General features: G+C 43.1%; 2 protein-coding genes across 4 annotated transcripts in view; both read left to right on the forward strand.

The window, feature by feature from the left end:
- The first annotated feature begins 17 nt into the window (after positions 1-17).
- On the forward strand, positions 18-3,355 carry snapin (SNAP associated protein). Its single transcript, XM_085147813.1, has 4 exons — positions 18-235; positions 369-415; positions 490-608; positions 2,958-3,355. The coding sequence occupies exons 1-4, from the start codon at positions 18-20 to the stop codon at positions 3,063-3,065; spliced, it is 492 nt and encodes a 163-aa protein (XP_085003939.1). The 3' UTR covers positions 3,066-3,355.
- A 114-nt stretch (positions 3,356-3,469) lies between these two features.
- The window catches only part of smad10a (SMAD family member 10a), a 25,716-nt gene continuing 9,896 nt past the window's right edge, over positions 3,470-19,289 (forward strand). Inside the window, exons 1-10 of one of the 3 annotated variants that reach the window (XM_085147799.1) lie at positions 3,470-5,238; positions 5,307-6,973; positions 11,592-11,667; positions 11,781-12,024; positions 14,808-14,982; positions 15,119-15,142; positions 17,069-17,254; positions 17,417-17,665; positions 18,145-18,246; positions 18,706-18,759. In XM_085147799.1, coding sequence (XP_085003925.1) covers positions 6,970-6,973; positions 11,592-11,667; positions 11,781-12,024; positions 14,808-14,982; positions 15,119-15,142; positions 17,069-17,254; positions 17,417-17,665; positions 18,145-18,246; positions 18,706-18,759 — 1,114 coding nt within the window. In that variant the 5' untranslated portion in view covers positions 3,470-5,238; positions 5,307-6,969. Of the gene's footprint in view, positions 6,974-11,591; positions 11,668-11,780; positions 12,025-14,807; positions 14,983-15,118; positions 15,143-17,068; positions 17,255-17,416; positions 17,666-18,144; positions 18,247-18,705; positions 18,760-19,289 lie in introns of all 3 variants that reach the window. The other 2 variants (XM_085147801.1, XM_085147800.1) reach the window with 2 other exon arrangements.

Raw genomic sequence — 19,289 nt, forward strand, 5'->3', positions numbered from 1 at the left:
CGATCCGAAAGCCTAAAATGGTGCTCCTGGCTACACTGATGGTAAGAAAATGGAGAGGTTCTTGTGACGCTGACGTCACGAGGGCACGACTTCCTGTCCGCTCGCGCTGGTTCGGTAAAATGGCAGCTACAGCTTTAGTCGAAGGTTCTTCTGGTAACGATGCTGTCGCCGAGGGTTTGCTTGACCTCCTGAGACCAGCGATACAGCAGCTCGACCTGCATGTAAACTCGGTCAGGTAACTCGCGTCCTCGTTAGATTACACCGCAAACCAGCTTATGTCTCCAATGTATTGACAGTCAGCTGACTTTCCCCGTCAGATTGTTTTGTTCAGTTTTCTCTGGACTCACGTGACTCACGTTTCTTTACAGAAAAAGCCAAGTGGAATTAAGAGAGCATATAGACGGTCTGGCCACAGGTAAGGTCCTGCACGAAGTCCTTCAAATATAGCATCAAAGATTCATAAATAACGTGCTGTGTGCGTCTTTCCAGAGTTATGCAGGATAAACGAGCATCAGAAGGTGGCTCTGGACCTGGACCCATATGTAAAGAAGTTGCTGAATGCCAGGCGTAGAGTTGTGCTGGTAAACAACATACTGCAGAACGCTCAGGTCAGTGACCTGTCTGTAGCTGATCTTCTCTGTATCACATGTTCTGCCCGTCAGCATGCCTACAATCAGATGTACAGCCTTCGTCACATCAGACATTAGGCAGGAAATTAGTATAATGTAATATTGGGCCCCTGTAAGGGAGGTACAGGCATTACGTGTGCGACCTGAGTGGAACATGTGACGTAGAGTAACTGTGGATTTGATTCTCCTAACACTGCCGCACTTCATCCACATGTTCACGCACAGCTGTAACTGCAGGGTGTCTGCGTCATTTCCATCATCTTTGTGTGAATCCAGAGCTCCCTGTGAACGTCTGTCTGAAATCATCATGTATCTATCAGGTTATCTTTGCAAAATATTACATTTATTTAATACTATGAAGTCAAAGGAGCTTGCAAAGAAAAGCGTCTGGACTTCTTTAAGTTGCTTGAAGACGTTTCACCTCTCATCCAAGAAGCTTCTTCAGTTCTAAGGTCAAATGGTGGAGAGAGATTTAAACCTAGTGGGAGTCTCCCCAGATTAGAGGATCATCAGGGGGTCCTTTTGTCCCTCTGTGGGGGGAAACTCCCACTGGGTTTATATCTGGGACTCTCCACCATTTGACCTTAGAACTGAAGAAGCTTCTTGGATGAAGGTGAAACGTCTTCAAGCAACTTAAAGAAGTCCAGACGCTTTTCTTTGCAAGCTCCTTTGACTACGATGACCTGGATGACTGAGAACCTTCACAGACTTAATACTATGAAACATTCAAATGTGTCAAATATGCAACAAATGGAGCAAATAATGTTTTTACTCCATTATAATCGTCTGGGCAGACTCTGCAGTGCACACACGCTCAACGCAGATTAGTTTGACGGTTAAGAAAAATAAGTTTAGTAAGAGTTACCTGGTCCTGATGTTTACTGGTGTACACGTCTGTAAACAAGTCGAATCTCAGCCTTATAAAGTAGCGAGTGAACATAGTGGAGCGTTTAGCAGCTCTAGACTCAGATATTTATCTTTAGCAGATTCGAGCTGAGTTAAAAGGAAGTTGACTGTTGGGTTTATAGCTGGACACACAACTCCACATAGAGTTAAAGCTGCTTTAAAACGTTTGCACAGCAAGAAATGAAGAAGTTCTTCACTAGGGATGGGTATCGTTTAGGTTTTATCCGATACCAGTACCAAACCGGTACTTTTGAAACGGTGCCGGTGCTTAAACGGTGCTCAAACCGGTGCTTAAAGAGTGGAGAACAAAATTGGTCCAAAAAGGTTCAGCTGTTTTTTGTAAAAAGATAACAATGTTAGCCTTTTCTGCAGCTATAGGGCATATATGGTATCACTCTTGGCTGGAAGCAGCTTAAACAATGGAAAAAACACAAACTTTGTCCAAAAACCTCTCATGTTTAACTGTTTTCCACTTTTTCTTTGGTCATTTTAGCCTTTTTGTCCAGGGTGAAGGGAGTATCTGCCATCAAACAAGAAGACAGCTGCATGTAGCTATGATGGTGTTTGCTAGTCACCTTACATGCATTAATGTAATAACGTGGTTAGCCTACTCAACGTAAATTACACACGAACAACATTAAGCTACTCACGCAGAGAAGAACGGCTGCTGCTGCATCATCATCCTCATCATTTCTGCTACACTGGCAGGGCTAGGGGCCAGGACTCTCCTTCGGGTTTTTGGGGGATGTTGCTAACTCCGGGTCGATAACAGGCACCACACCCGCAGTAGATGTGCTCGGTGTGAGGTCTCGCAGCAAGCTATCAAATACGGCGCATTTCTCGGCTTTTAAAAAAAACGCTATGCGTCGCCAGGTGTTTCATCAGATTTGAGGTGTTACCTCCTTTGACAGTATCACAGTATCACCTTAAAGCACTTGTTGCAGCTGCTGAGTTTGCATCTTTTGCTGTGAAGTACAGCCAGACTTTTGACCGCTTCACCTTGGACATTTTTAATCTGTAGCTCTGCTCTAAAAGAACGTACGTACCTGGACCCGCCTACTATCCCCGGAAATGTAAAATGATTGGCTAGAATTCAAAGTGTATCACAGCTCAGGAAAATAAAGCACCGAAATGTGCGCTGCTTTTCGGTCTGGTTACTACCGTTTATGTCAGAACCGATACCGGTACCCATCCCTATTCTTCACTTTGTTTTTTGTGATTTGGCACAAACTTCCACTATAGTAAATAATAATTACTGCTATTAATAACATTGCTACGATCACCAACACTACAAATACTGTATGAAGAGACTTGTAATTCCGATTTCCATGGCGACCACAGATATACTAACTATTCAAGTTACCTGAAGATGATGTGAAAACGATATAGAAACATTACACAACCTGAGCTTTCTCTGTCCAGGAACGTCTGAGGCGGCTCAACCACAACGTGGCCAAAGAGACGGCGCGGAGGAAGACGATACTGGAGACATCGGGCGTCTTCGCTTCCCGCTCACCTAGTAAACCATGAACCTCACCTTGAACCTCCTTCTGCTCCACACAGTAAATACTGTGAGCTATTGTGATCAGCAGGAAAGGATGATTGTGATTATAGGAAGCTAAAAACCAGGAGGGGCCAGTCTTCCTTTGACATTTGCTTGTCTTTTTGTTTAATACCTTGCTGATGTTCTGCTTTTGTCACAGTAAAAACGCTGCTGTCTGCTTACCATTTGGCAACTTCAGAGTACGGGCTTGCTCAGTGGAGATATTTATGTGATAATTCTAATGCACTCAATAAATAGATGCACTATGTGGACAAAACTATAGGAATCTTAATCTTTTGATGTTTTTATTGCCACAGGTGTGTGAAATCAATCACTCCACGATAATACACAATCAGCTGGAAGTGGTATTCACTGGTGTGAAAAGTGGAAGTGTTGGAAACTCAGCAGCCCAGTGGCAGACCACAGAGTTGGGGCCTTATATATTTGGACACTGACACAAGTTGCTGTTGTTTTCTTTCTTTTTTTCTTTTACCTGTTTACTGAAACATATTCCAATCATAGTTATATAATGGACACTGACATAATGTGTAGACCCGCAGCTTTCATTTGAGACGATCTTCATCCAAATTGGATGAAGGGTTTAGGACACAGGTGTCGAACTCCAGGCCTCGAGGGCCGGTGTCCTGCAGGTTTTAGATGTCATTGATCCAACACAGCTGATTGAAATGGCTAAATGACCTCCTCAACATGTCCTGAAGTTCTCCAGAGACTGGTAACGAACTAATCATTTGATTCAGGTGTGTTGACCCAGGGTGAGATATAAACCTGCAGGACACCGGCCCTCGAGGCCTGGAGTTCGACACCCCTGGTTTAGGAGTTTCAGCTCCTTAACATGTGCCACCTGCTTTTTAAACAAACCAAAAGTAATTGGACAAATGTGGGTGATTCCTTCGTTATGTCATTATCAATTAAGCAGGTAAAAGGCCTGCAGTTGATTTGAGGTGTGGTGTTTGCATTTGGAAGACAACATGTGGTCAAAGGAGCTCTCCATGCAGGTGAAACAGGCCGTACTTAAACTGTGGAAACAGAAAAACTCATCTGAGAAATGGCTACAATATTACAAGTGGGAAAATCTTCAGATTGTACATCCTGAGAAAGAAAGAAAGCACTGGTGAACTCAACACGACACAAAAAGACCTGGACGTCCACAGAAGACAGCAGTGGTGGATGATCACAGAATCATTTCCATGGTGAAGAGAAACTCCATCACAACCAGGTGAACAACACTCTCCAGGAGAGGTAGCTGTATCGATGTCCAAGTCTAAATACAGAGGGTTCACTGCAAGGCCGACCATAAGCCTCAAGAATAGAAAGGCTCGACTGGACTTTGATTAAACAAAAAGAACTGAAAAAGCAGCACAGTTGTGGAAAAACATCCTTTGGACAGATGAAACCAAGATCAACCAGAACGATGGCAAGAAAACAGTATGACGAAGGTGTGGAACAGCTCGTGACCACATCATCTGTAACACAGTGTGATGGCTCGGGTGTGCATGGCTGCCAGTGGCACTGGGAGACTGGTGTCTATTAACGATGTGACAGAGGCAGCAGCATGAACTCTGGGGTGTTCAGAGACGGCCTGTCTGCTCACATCCAGCTAAACGCAGTCAAACTGAATGTTCCATAGTTCAGATGGACAATGACCCAAAACAACCCAGTTTATTGAAGCAAAACAGTGGGTGGGATATTCTTAAATGGCCAAGTCAGTCACCTGATCCTAACCCAGCTGAGCACTTACTGAAGACTGAACCTGAGACAGAAAGGCCCACAAACAAACAGCAACTGAAAGCTGCTGCAGTGACGGCCTGGCAGAGCATTAAACAGGAGGGAACCATCATCTGGTGATGTCCATGAGTCCCAGACTTCAGGCTGTCAGTGTCAGCAAAGAGCTTTCAACCAAGTATTACAGGTGAACATTTTACTGTTATTTAATTTGTCCATTCGAGCCCCTGAAATGAAGGGATTGTGTTTTAAAAAAAGATCCAGGTCGTTTCATTTTTCTGCAATCATTTTGTTCAACCCACTGAATTACAGCTGAAAGTCTGCACTTCAGCTGCATCCAAGTTAATTAAAAATGCATTGTGGTGAACTACAGAACCAAAATCAGAAAGTTGTTACAGCTCCCTCCAAATGTAATATGTAGGTGACTCACAACGTTTCTCCATATAATGTACAGTAAATACTTCTATCCATGACGGCAATGTTAGAAATGTTGCTCCTGTAACAACATGCAAGAGAGAAGAAGACACTTGACCTGTGATGTTATGGACAGTTTCTTGGGTTGCTGCTGGAGGCACATGGAGGTCATTTGCTTCAGGACCTTCTCCTATACAACATGACTGTATTTTAATCCAAACATTTTCCTAAAATAAACTCTTTCTTGTTTTGTTTTTTTTTTTTTTACTAAAACCTGAACATAATGTAAATTATTATAAGACTTTGTATCAGAAAAGCCCCAAATGTAAACTACTGGCTCTCTGTGCTGATGTGATCTGAGTAGTTAGTTTCGCTGCCTCTTATTTGTCCTGCAGGTAAAAAGCACAGTGCTTGTTCCCTCCTAATGTTGTGGCTGTTTGATATCCACGTTTGTCCTGGAGTAGTTTCAAAGCAGATGCATATTGTTAAGGCAAGGCAAGTTTATTTGTATAGCACAATTCAACAACAAGGTGATTCGAAGTGAAGACATTAGAAACAAAAACAAATAAAAAGCATGATTTAAAATTGATTAAAACAAGCAAACAAACAAAACAGTATATAAAATCAAAACAGATAAAATCAGTACTTAGAGGGCCTGTTTTGTTTAAACCACAGTAGAAACTTTCTTACTTGTGGAAGGTAAACTCTCTGTACATGTTGAATTGTATGTTTAGCTATAGACACATTAAATACTTAAATGCAAATGTACCTGTGGAGCGTAGTGTCTTTAGTTGTCTTTATTTTTACCAAATCGTCACCGTATTGGGAGAAATGCGTCTTCACAGATCTGACATTTTTTAAACCAAAATGTTCTTTGGACTGAATCTCAGCGTTTCACTGAGTCCTTCTGCAACAATCTCAGCACCTCTGGCTTGTTATTGGGAGACAGTATCTAAAATTAATGTTCATTACAAGGGTCACATCTGATTTAAAACGACCATAGCATAGCCCCCTCCCCCCACGGACGTTACCGCAGTCTCCGTGTAAGGATTCTCCGAGTGCCATTTTCCCCTGTTTTTGCTGCTAGAAGGCGAAAGTTGTGCTATTGCACATGTAAATACGTGTAAGTGAACTAACATGATGTATTCAGTGATTCAGTGTGAGCTGGAGTCGTGCTCAAATACCGAGCCGTGCCGTTCCAGTTGGTGGTGGTGACTCGGGGCTAATCCTCAGCGGCGCCACTTTAGAAAAACAGTCTCGCGGGCCAATCTAGGCGAACCAGACAGTTCGTGGCTAGCGGTCCTGCTGTGAGAACCACAGCGCGATTGGCCGAGAGGTGCGTGCCCTGTGACACCTGACCGCCGATTGGCTGCGGCGTGTCGAGACACTGACGCGCACGTCGTCTCCCAGCTATTGTTATTGTGGCGTGCACGAGAGGAAGGGGCAAGATGCACGAGGAGACAGTAGGTCTGATAAAGGGATGAAACAACTGAGAAACATCAAGCTAGCGCAGCAGAGCCGCTGAGAAACGCTGGCTTTCTCCACTACAGGAATTCACAGAGAAACCCCCCCGTGAACACAGCGAGACACTCAGATCTAACAAAAATCGCTATAAACACAAACGGCAGCTCTGGGCAGCAGACACAACACGCAGAGCTGTCGGAGTGCAACACTTGAGGCAATTGTCGAATAGCTTAGCGATCGTTCTGTCCAAGTTCTTCTCTACTTTGGCTGATGTGTAAGTAGAAATAGTTTCTCTATCTTTTATTCTATTTTTCGTCATTGCTGCTACGAAAACGTGAGGAAGAGTCAAGTTAGCTTGCTAAATTGTTGCTTTAAATCTGCAACAACTGCTCTTTCTACTGTCCCGTTTGGTACATACTGACCGGTGTCGTATCGTCCGTTTTCCGGTTCCAGTGTTCAAATATGTCCAATCTTATTGCTGAAGTTTAAGTGGGAAATGTAAATAACCTTCATATTTATATCTGTGTTATATCAGCTGGGCATGTCGAGACAGCAGATTTCGGGATGTGCGGAATGTCACTGGCTGGAATGAATGGCCTGGAAACTGTTCAGGTTTTGTTAAGCACACAGGACACGGTCAGTGTGGCGTGGCCGTGTCCATTCAGTTGTGATTTTGCATTGCGAGTATTAGATTGGTGCTCCTGTTTCATGAACAGCATGTTTAGGGAAGTGTGTGTGCGGGTAGGAAAGTATAGCAGTGACTAAAAGCAGCGGCTGCCTGTATTCTTTCCATGAGTTAGGCTGTAGTAAAAGGCCGTATTACGTTACAATATCCTACTTCTCACAGCTTAGAAACTGTGCGCAGAACACGCTGTGCATTTCATTTTAAAGCAATTAGCAGACTATTTCAAAGTTTGCATATGTGTTTGCAAAAAAGGTGCAAAGAAACATTCACAAACTGTGCTGCACAGTTTTAAAGTATGAACCTTGAGGTAATTCTCTATGACTATATTTTGCTTTGTTACAAAATGCTGCATAACATTTACTTCCCTATGTTGTTACACTTCAGTCTGTAAAGTTGTAGTTCTTTTTTACCTTTGGTATCTTGCTTGGATCTCACTGTGGGAAGCGCCCTCTGGTGTGACCAGTCACGGTCTACCACGGCGGGCTAAGACAAACCAGTCACTTCAAGGACAGGGGTCCCCAACCCCCTTTATAAGTGCCCACACCAGGCATTCCTTCTTCCCCATGAAGATCACTAGACCTCCTCAGCGGTCCCCGACCAAGTTTATCCACTGCTTGTTGATGCAGGTAGTCCATGAACGTGGGTTTTTCCGTTTCACAAATGTTACTACACTGGAATTATATTTTTTCGTCACAGTATATTGTTTTTAGTAAGCGGTTTTAAAGCTAGCACCTCAAGTGAGCTTGTGACTGTGTCGCTATTGTTCGCTGTCAAAGCTGAGCATTAGTGGGTACGGCTCACATTGGATCCTCTCAGGGGAACGCCGGTGGTGGGAAGGTTAAGGATGTCGCATCCTGCCCTTGCCCAGCTGTTGTAGGTTGACTGTCTTGGGGAAACTACCCATCCCCTCTGCATCTGTATCGTGTCAGGCACACACTGGAATCCTGGTCCCAGAGGCTGAATTTCCTCCTCTCTTCAAAGAGGGATGCGGAGAAGACAAGGGGGATGATGTTGACATGGATATCCTTGGAGACAAAAATGATGCCCGGGTGTCTGTACGAAAGGAAAACATTGGCAGCTCATTAGAAAACCACCGATGGAAGTTTTGGTGTATCCCACCCTCCACAGGGAGTTAGCAACTGTGGTGCTGCGGCTCAGTGGGCAGCACTCACAGAGATCCAGGCCCTGAGTACTCTGGGGCCACGTTCACTGTTCCCCCCCAAGAAGCAGAGAGAGGAAGATGTTTTGCTGAAGTCCACTCTAATCTGCAACAGAGCATTAGGGCCAGATCCAAAAAAACTCAAAATAGTATTTTGGAAAAAAGTGACATAACAATTGATACCACATCAATAAATCCAGTCGAGCCAAGTAGGCACTAGTGGAAAAGAGGCAAAGGAGTGCTGTCCTCTTTCCCCATGCCTGATTCACAATCACAGTGCACACAGAGCCATGGTAAGTTAGTACATTAGCACTCTGATTAATGAGCACATCAGTGCAAACATCACAATTCCTTCACTTCTAATTAGGTGCAGCAGCAAAAAAAGCATGAATGAAGAAACAATGTTAGCTAGCTAGCTATATAGCATAAATACACTGATCAGTATGTTGCTGTGACAGCTTGGATATGCCTCAGTTTGACCCAGCTTGGCAGTAAAAGAGGACCGTTACTCACCTCTGAAACCAGAGTCTCCCTCAGTACCTTCATGCTGATTGGCCCGTGTTTATTGTGCTAAAAGGCGACTGTGCCAAGTCGGTGTCATGCAGCAGATTGATTTGATTTCTAATGAAATTTCATGCAGATGAAATCCATGAATCACATCAGGGAACTTTGCAATTATTTAAGTAAATGAATTAAATGGCTTGTTAAAACTTTGTTATTGTTGTTTAAAAGGAAAAAAGAATGCATGCCAAACCACATAATCATGAACAATCACATATGGTTTTGCATATTTCTGAGGTTTTATTGTAGTAATGATCACATACTTGATCACCATCTGTAGTAGATGATGATGAGGAAGCTGGGTGACACACAACAGACCCATGGTTAGTACAGCAAAGATCAGACAGAACCAGTGTCTGTGGCTGCCATCGTGCTTTTTAACACAAAGTGTCTAAAATGATGTAAATATATGAATTAATAATTAGTTGTTAATCACCTGAGCAGGTCCAATGATGGTGGAAGATGGTTTGCCTCCCACTGACAGCACTGGGCGGCAAACCATCTTCCACCATCACCATCATCTTCCACTTAGCTAATGTGCTAACGTTTATTAAGATGAATAAAAGTTGAATGATTCAATTAAAGCCTCTGGCTTTGTGAAGATATCAGTCAATATTTTTCTGCAACTGCAAATTAAAAACGCGTGTGAACAATGTCAGAATACAGTCGTCACATTTTATTTGACAAATGTTCACATTTTGCATCATATGTACCTTCATACCTCAGTGTGGCCTCACAGCTGGCTTTGCCTGTAGAGTGTGTTAACTTAAAGGCACTTGCAGTTTGTATTGCAGTGTTGGCATCAGAGACAAAGCTCAGTGCATTATCTATCCACACTTCCTGTCTGCTCCCTAACCCTGCCTTCCTGCCATAGGTTAGTCTACCTATAGCTGCCCCACACTGGAGCTATTAGCATTTCACTCTTTTCCATTTGCTAACGAGTAGAGGTGGGAATCACCATACATCCCACGATACGATATTATCACAATACTTAACGCACGATACGATATTATTGCAATTTTTTAAAATATTTGCGTATATTCAGCATTTTCTGTAAATAGGTAATTCTGTACATAAGTAAACTTACATATTCATTTTCTCTAATATCAAAGTCTCACACTCAGTCTTTCTCTCATTTCAGTTTGATTGTTGACAAACTGAACGGTTTGTATTACAGTCTAGTCCAACTTAACTGAACAACCATCTGGTACAATTATAGCTATTCTGAACTATGCAGTTTATGAAAACTATGCAGCCCCTTCAGCAACTGAAGAATTTGAAAGTAAATTAAAACAAAATATAATTTTACATTAAATAAAAAAGTTTTAAACTTAATTAAAATAAAACATGTCTTAAATTAAAATAAGTAAACTGTCATGTTTATTGCTGCCAAAAAACAAGTTAAACACATTTGGACAGTGAAGGAATGTCAGGATTCTTGCTCAGAAAAAAAAAAAAAATTTGTAACAAAGTATCGATTTCTGCTGTCCCTGTATCGATACATTATTAGCAAACAAAATATCACGATGCTACACAGTATCGATTTTTTTCCCCCACCCCTACTAACGAGGCCAAAGGCAGCTTTGTCCTGTCAAAGCGTTATGCTTGTATCCAGATGGGAATAAAGGATTTAGGAAAAGTAACCAGCTCTTTGTGGCCCGGCTGCCTCATGGAGCCTTTTCAACCCTCGGGCAGAAAAAGCTGATGTGGTGTTATCGTCAGTCAAGTCTGTGACTCAAGAATGAGGATGATCTGATATCATCGTGTTGGTGTTGTCCCCAGATCATCATAAAAATGTTGTTCCAGGTCCAACATTGCAACATTGCAAGTAACCAATCACATTGTTGCGACGTTATTCTTTTGCGCACCAAGCCATTCGTGCATTTATGAAATTCCAATGTTGCAAGGACAATATCAATTCTGCTTAGCGTTTATTAAAGGGTCAGGGTTGGGGTCCGTTGATCGGAGGACAGAGGCGGTTTCTCGCAGCTTAAGTACAGTTTTTTGTTTTACAGCGGTTTTTCCCGAAGTCGCAAAAGTATGATGTCACAACATTCTGATTGGTCACTTGCAATGTTGATCCTGGAACAACCTTTAGTATGATGATCTGGGAACAACACCAACACGAGGATATCAGATCGTGCCAAGAATGAGGTGACATAGAATTTCAACATTTCTACCACAGTTGCATCCACTGAAAATCTCAGATGAGTTTGAATTTCAGTGACCTCGACCTCAAGATCAAGGTCAGAGGTCAAGTTTTCTGAAAATCTTGTGAATGGGATAATTTGAGGACGAGGCGGAGTAGCGGTGGCTCAGTGCTGTAGTGGTTAACAGTTCTTACTCACATTCATATTTGGAAACAATCCCTCGTTCAGGACTGGGAGGAGCCAAAAACCCAGCCTGAGAAACAGCTTCTTCATCTTCAGTGACTCTTGTGACCTCACTAGGATCCACTAAGTGTTGGTGTTCTTGCTCCACGAACAGGGAACGATTCAGAGTTGGGCCATCATGATGCCAGTGAACTTTCTGGTCACTCATTGGTGGACCAACTTAACACCAGGTAAGCGACACGGGAATGACGCCATGTTTTAGCTGCCATCAACCTTAGATGTCTCTGCTTTTTGTCACATGCCTAGTAAGTAGAACAAATGTCCATTTTTGGCCCTGTGACAGCAGCATCATGTCAGTAAACCCACCAAGCAGCAACGATGCCTGCCTCAGCATCGTCCACAGCCTCATGTGCCACCGGCAGGGCGGGGAGAACGAGGGCTTTGCTAAGCGCGCCATCGAGAGTCTGGTGAAGAAGCTAAAGGAGAAGAAGGACGAGCTGGACTCTCTCATCACTGCCGTCACCACCAATGGTGTCCATCCCAGCAAGTGTGTGACCATCCAGAGGACTCTAGATGGACGTCTGCAGGTCAGTCAACATGAAGGGCGTCACTGTGATCACTGCTTTGATCTTCCTGTGCATGATTCATGTTTATCAATGATTTCACTTTTTTCATTTCACGTTTATAAATTTCCTCGGCGGGTTAGAGTTGCTGTGGTCAGTATTCAACTGAAGTGTGATTCTATACACAATTATCAGTGCTTTGAGGTTTGTTTGTGCAGCAGTCGTTTTGTTTAGGACTGACAGTGCGATTCAGATTCACTGTTTATCACATACAGCATGTGGGCATAAAAAATGACAACGTTAGTGTTACAACGACACAAACTTTCTGCCAAAATCCTGATGTCTTTGTGCAACAACACTCTTTGTATCCTATTGGCTTTGTCTCGCTCTGCTTTGGGGAATCGTCCCACATTCACATTTCCTGCTTGGTTTGGTTTGACCTTGAAAGTTGTCCGTCTCTGGTTTGAATGAAGCATCTATGAAGGGGCCGCTGCTGGCACTGTCGTCTCGTTGGACATTAAAGTGTTCAATTAGAACAAGAAAACAGCCACACTTATTTCCAAAAACAGTGTTTTTCTTTATTTTAACCTCCTAGGACCTGGCGTCCACATATGTGGACGTCACATTTTGGGTTATTTAGACCAAAATACTCAATTTTGCTCTACAAGGGCCTGATGTGCACTTACGAGGACATTATGCTGCCACTGTTCTACTGAAATTTTAAACTAATATCCTCATATGTGGCTCTCATTCTTCTTAGAAACAAAAATCAGGTAATTCTTTGTTTTTACATTCATCGGGTCCCAATCAGCCCAAATATCAAAGAGAAATTATAAATGCTGCTGTGGTAGAGCTCAGGTCTTGGAGGTTAAATATTGTATAATAAGACAAAAGTGCAAAAGTAAGCACATTTTCCCCCCACTCTTAACTAACTGAAGCCTTTCGTTGAACTCCCAAATAAACAAATTGGTCCTCTCGTTCTGGACAGACACGTGGCAGCACCTCTGCTATAACTTTGTTCGTATTTAACAAAGTGAAAATGCAGACGTAAGCGTAGACCATCTTTGTTTTCTTTACGAATAACTCTCACTAACCCAACACAGTTTGTACTCTCTTGTTAGCTCAGCCAGGTCTGAACCGTAGTAAAGAGACCGCCGGCTAATACGTCGAGTTCCATGTTGGTCTCTTGACTAGTTTTACTGTCTGGGTCAACTTTGCTAGCAGAGACAGAGAGAGGCGTTGAAAGGCTGCTGCAACAGAACTTATTGTTTCAGAGGAAAACACGAACACAGTCGAGTCTTACCAGCTTACTTACAGCTGGGCTCGTCAGGCTCTCCACCCTGCAGTGGTTTTATTATATTTACATGCTTCCATCTTTCTCGTCGGTAGCACTTCGTACTTTTTGATTCTTCCTCGCGCTCACACACAATGGGAGAGGCGGTCCCACACGTTGTCCCTGCAGCACGGACTACACTGAGAATGAGGCTACGTTCTTAAAGGGCTCCGCCTCTAACACTCTGCCTTCATATTAAATTGCGGGCCGCAAGTAGGGGTGACGTGGGCTGCAAATGGTCCGCGGGCCGCGAGTTTGAGACCCCTGATCTACAGTAAGACAAAGTAAAAGGATTGTCTCCGTCTACATGACTAATTACCTACTGATCTTTGCTACAATTTAAAAGCTGACCTTTATGTGAAAACCTGCTTTTTCATACAGTGTCATCAGCCACTTTATTAGGTACACCTATTCAGCTGTAAATCTACAGCAAACGTTTGGGTAATCTTGTTAATAGTCATTATTTGCCTGTATAAATCGTTGGTTGTTACAATAAAAAATGTCAGTTAAATATATCATATAGGAGACACACACAGTGAAGTTTATTTGAATGAGGCTGGGCGGTGATTAAAGGGACGTATGTAACATGGCTGATGGTGTCCGATAGTTTTAGTATTTTAAAAACTTCCGAGCTTCTGGAATTTTCCTGCACAAACATCTCTGAGGATTTGGCAGAAACAACATGAAAGCACAGCTCCATCCTGCCTTACATCAGTGGTGTAGGCTGGTGGTGGTGCAGGTGTGGTCTTGTGGGGATATCTTCTTGGCACACTTTATGCCCCTTAGTAACAATCGAGCCTTGTGTAAACGTTTAAACAAGCATTTTTGTACAACCACAGTGTACACCAGAGGTAGGCAACTCCAGGCCTTGAGGGCCGGTGTCCTGCAGGTTTTAGACATCACCCTGTGTCAACACACCTGAATCAAATGATGAGTTCATTCCCAGGCCTCTGGAGAACTTCAGGACATCTTGAGGAGGTAATTTAGTCATTTGAATCAGCTGTGATGGATCAAGGACTCATCTAAAACCTGCAGGACACCGGCCCTCGAGGCCTGGAGTTGCCCACCCCTGGTGTACACATATCAATGCAAAGTGGCTGATGAGTGCGTATGCAGCAGTAGCTTCCCATCATGGCAACCACGGCAAGCAGGGCTTGTGTGGTGAAATCTAACTTCACCTTGAAGTCTGGTGGCCATTGTCGGTGTAGTTTTATTTTGGGTGGTGTAATGTTGAGGCCAAAATCTGAGACAATAGGACTAAGACACGTGTTGAAGCTGCGCTCTGCTAATCTGTAGTGTTGTTGAAACAGTCCTGGGTAAACGCAGCAGTAACAGATCCACACACAATTCTCTGCTGTACGCAGGAAGTCAACAAATGTTTTCCTGTTATGCTTCAGCTTCCCTGTAGTAGCTCTGAAACAGGCTTCCTGGTTTCGACTGGCACTGCTGTAACGTTGCTTTGCTGTCTCTTCAGGTGGCGGGGAGGAAAGGCTTCCCTCATGTGATCTACGCACGGCTGTGGCGCTGGCCTGACCTCCACAAGAATGAACTAAAGCATGTCAAATTCTGCCAGTATGCTTTTGACCTCAAGTATGACAGCGTGTGCGTCAACCCCTACCATTATGAGAGGGTGGTGTCACCGGGCATCGGTAGGTCGACGCTTTACCTCAGCAGCTCTTACGTGAACTCCACGGTCTCCTTAACTGACATTATGACATCATGAATGACAGATATTGTTGTGATCAGTCAAAATGTTTCTCTTATTCTGTCCCTGTTCTCTAAAAGTTGGTCTCAGCCTTCAAAACACAGGTGAGTTCTGTTTCACACAAACACAGCATGAACATTTCCAATCCACACTGTAGTTGTGACAAAACACACTTAGTGAATGTTTATGTTGTAACTGGGGAATTAGCCTCCTACCACTGCGTTTGTATGCATATGAAATGAGCAGTCTATAAGGAGTCTCTGGTTGACACCACCTAACTAATGATATTGACAGATAGCTGCATGCGTGTTCTCATCATCCGTGTCACTCTGTGCTGTGCAGCCAATCAAACACTTCGAACTCTCAAACATCTCTTTGTTACTAAGACAGAGAAGTCAAAAAACATTTACACAACGACGACCGAAGCTCCCGAGAGGCTGGACTAAAATGACCCCGGGATCTGTGGGAAAGTCACACGTAGGGATGGGAATCAGTAAGAATGTAGCAATTTACTTTACAGTTTATGGTCAATTCTCATGACAGTGATATAGAGCTGCCACGATTACGTCGACTATCAAAATCGTCGACGACTGATTTAATAGTCGACGCGTCGTTTGAAGCTTTGTAAGATCCCAAAAGACGCAGGAATAAGTAGCAGGATTTAAGAGTGTAATAACGGACTGAAACACAAGATGGCAGCACTGCATGTACAAGGATGTCAGCTGCTGTTAAACCCCGAAGAAGAAGAAGAAGCTGTGTCCCAGAATTCATAGCGCAGCCCAGCTCAGTTTCCAACAATGGCGGCAGCTAGTTAGTGTTAATATTACTCTTATTATTCTTTCTGGGTCACAAAATAAACGTTTAACATATTTTCAGGCGAGAATGTAGCTGTGTAAACCTCAAATATCTGCTCAGTTTATCAAGACACCACATATTTTCAAAAGCGCTCCGATGTTTTCGGAGACGTCTGTTAGCCACTAGCTCGATAGCTAGCCGGGGGCTAGGCTCACTAGAGCCATGAGAGCACCGGACTCCCGCTAATCGTTTTCAAACCCACCGCCGTCTTTCGCTACTCAGGTTAAACATGATATATAAGTCACTTAGATAACTTAAAAATGTTATTGTTTGGCTTTTTTAGTATTTTATTTGTTCCTGAGTAAATCGGTTTGGCTGAGATTAAAGTTATAGTTTTTACACAGCTGAATAAACGTCAAGCAGACAGCTGATTATCAGAAGTGTGAGATGCTCCAGAATTTACTCCGGTGTCCTGTTATATTTTAGATAGCAAGGAGTTTATTAAACTTCACTGAAACGATCTGCAAACTTCATTAAAATGTAATAAACTATCATCTTGTCTTTATTGTTAGTTAGCACAGACCTTAAACACTTAAAGCTGTAAGCTAATGATAGTTATATAAGAGCAGATGCTGCTGGTGCAATAAGCTGTACGTTTTACGTCCCATGGATGATGATCTGATTAGTCGACTATCAAATAATCGTTTGTGGCAGCCCTACAGTGATCAGTATTACACATGAATGTTAAATCATGAATGTGGACGTTCTCTCAATCAATTCTTATTACTAAACAAACATGTTTCATGACAAAAATCAAGTGTTAGTAAATGAAAGCAAAAACCAGCGTTACAGATTTGTTCGTGTGCTTTTGTCCCACATGTGCAGTGTCTCTGATAATTATGTCCCTTTGTGAAAAAAGAGCCCGGCAACACTCGACAGCATTGTTGTTTTCTCATTTTATTCCTAATATCACAACTTTATTATTAAATGATGAGGAAACAAGCAGAGGAATATATATGTGTGTGATTTCCATGACACCAGTGGTCTGCTGTAGTGAACAGGCCCACGTCACACTGTGACTTCTGTCAGAATATTAATTACATTCACATCATTGAAGGCTTTTGGTAGGTGACACCGTACATGTTTGATATGAACTCTTCGCACTCGCACATCCATCAGCATCAGATACAAATCAGTGCTGTGACTCTTGTCTGACCTCCTCCTGCCTCTCACAGCTGCGTCGAGTGGACTAATCAAAGAAGAATACATCCCTGATTGTATACAGATGGACCTTCCGCCTGGCATGCCTCTGTCCGACCACCAAGCAGCTCCAGACCACTATAGTCCCCTTCTGCCCCCTTCTGAACCCCATGGCCCCCCACCTGTTACCAGATACTCTAACCTGGCTGTGTCACCCAAAGGTCAGCATATCATTATTCAGTTTGATGAAGAATATTCACATCTTACACTGGGACTGCTCAAACTTTATATTAATGGATGACAAAGCTTCTTTCTATCTTTCCGACGCAGATAGTTGATAACAGCTGCAGTCACAGGTCCGATGTGCTCTGTTTGTCTTCCAGTGCCTGCCTCTGGCTCCATGCTGCCACTGCAGGGCAGTCATGGTGATGGCTGTCTCCAAACTCCATCTCCACAGGCTCAAGTCATTCAACAACGACCTCAAAGCCCACCCCAGGTTTCCTCTCAGCAGCAGGCTGCCCAGCATCCCTCGCAGCACACCCACTCACAGCAACCCCCTCCCTCCCCTCATTTGAATAGACAGAATGGATACAGCAGCAATACGCAGTCTCAGACTCAGCCTTCATTCCACAGTGAGCTCACGCACTTCTTACAGATCAAAGCCTCTAAGTCCTGTTGCCAGATCACCCAGTGATAAAAGAATCAAAAGCACTCGTTATCATTCGTATTTGTCTCCGTGGGTTAGTGATGGACACGTTAGCTGGTTTGATTCATGCATGTGCTCCTGAGCTCGACACTAAACAGTGTAAACACGATGCTGCTACAGACTGGAGGATTGTTGAGTTTCAAACATGCACTTAAACAGTAAACGTTGGATAAATATGTGAGTTCTAATTATTTTTAATTGGAAATAATATTTGTTATATGCAGGTAATAAATAAATATGCAGTGCAAAGAACAAACAAAGGTGGTTCTGATTTCTTCTGCACGTTTAGCTAGCGGATGTTTAGTAACTTATTCACTGGTTAATTTGACTTTTGCATACATTCGTGTCAAATTTGAGCGCATCATTTCAACAACACTGATCAGATTTTGCTTTCCTGTGACGCAGCTGTTTGGACAGGCAGTAGCACGGCCTCCTACACTCCCATTGGACCCCAGCAGGAAGGGCGCAGTCACCAACAGCCTCCTCTGCATCTTCCAAACCATCACTGTAAGAAATGCTTCACAATGTGTCCCTGCTCTGATCACTGATACTCGGATATTTGAATGCACTGCTGTGATACCTGACACTGTGTGTGCACAGTCACATGCACAAAAACTCACATTTCAAATGTGCTGTGCTTGAATGTTTGGGGAGGGGGAGGGGTTTGCTCACAATCAATAACTTACTTCATGTTACATCACATTATTTTTTGATTTCTGCATGACTTAGGAGTTTTTTTTACTGTCCTGATATGTAAAATATTCAAATTGCAAGAAGGTGTCCTTCTTTTTACCATGATTGTATGTTCAGTTCACGTTCAGCACTTCTGTCATCATGTTTTTGTATATTTGTATGTTTATTGTCGTGCACACACCCCGGACAGCCACACGTCTCAGCGTAAGGTCGAGTGTGGAAACGTCACAGACTGCCACTCCAGACTAATGTACTCATCTTTTTGCTTTTTAGGGTCTCAGCATCACAGCTCAACCTCTTTCCCTCCTTCAGGGTCCAGTCATTCAGGTTAGACACCATTTGTCAATATGAACTCTGCTGTTTACTAATAATATTAATAATAATATTACCACAGTTACATACGGATACTTTTTTACTTTTCTGATGCTCGTCTTTTGTCAGTTTGACATCTTCAATTCAATTCAATTTTATTTATATAGTGCCAAATCACAACAAATGTCGCCTCAAGGCGCTTCATAGATACAGAGAAAAGCCCAACAATCATATGACCCCCTATGAGCAAGCACTTTGGCGACAGTGGGAAGGAAAAACTCCCTTTTAACAGGAAGAAACCTCCGGCAGAACCAGGCTCAGGGAGGGGCGGCCATCTGCTGCGACCGGTTGGGGTGAGAGAAGGAAGACAGGATAAAGACATGCTGTGGAAGAGAGACAGAGATTAATAACAGATATGATTCAATGCAGAGAGGTCTGTTAATACATAGTGAGTGAGAAAGGTGACTGGAAAGGAAAAACTCAATGCATCATGGGAATCCCCCGGCAGCCTACATCTATTGCAGCATAACTAAGGGAGGATTCAG

The sequence above is a fragment of the Neolamprologus multifasciatus genome, chromosome 22 (genome assembly GCF_963576455.1).
Source record: "Neolamprologus multifasciatus chromosome 22, fNeoMul1.2, whole genome shotgun sequence".
NCBI lineage: Eukaryota > Metazoa > Chordata > Actinopteri > Cichliformes > Cichlidae > Neolamprologus > Neolamprologus multifasciatus.

What these genes read in the sequence shown, in the direction of transcription:
- snapin (XM_085147813.1), top strand. Translation starts at nt 18, where the DNA reads ATGGTGCTCCTGGCTACACTGATGGTAAGAAAATGGAGAGGTTCTTGT. An exon ending in TATAGACGGTCTGGCCACAG is followed by an intron (nt 416 to 489) that starts GTAAGGTCCTGC and finishes GCGTCTTTCCAG; the next exon opens with AGTTATGCAGGATAAACGAG. An exon ending in ACATACTGCAGAACGCTCAG is followed by an intron (nt 609 to 2,957) that starts GTCAGTGACCTG and finishes TTCTCTGTCCAG; the next exon opens with GAACGTCTGAGGCGGCTCAA.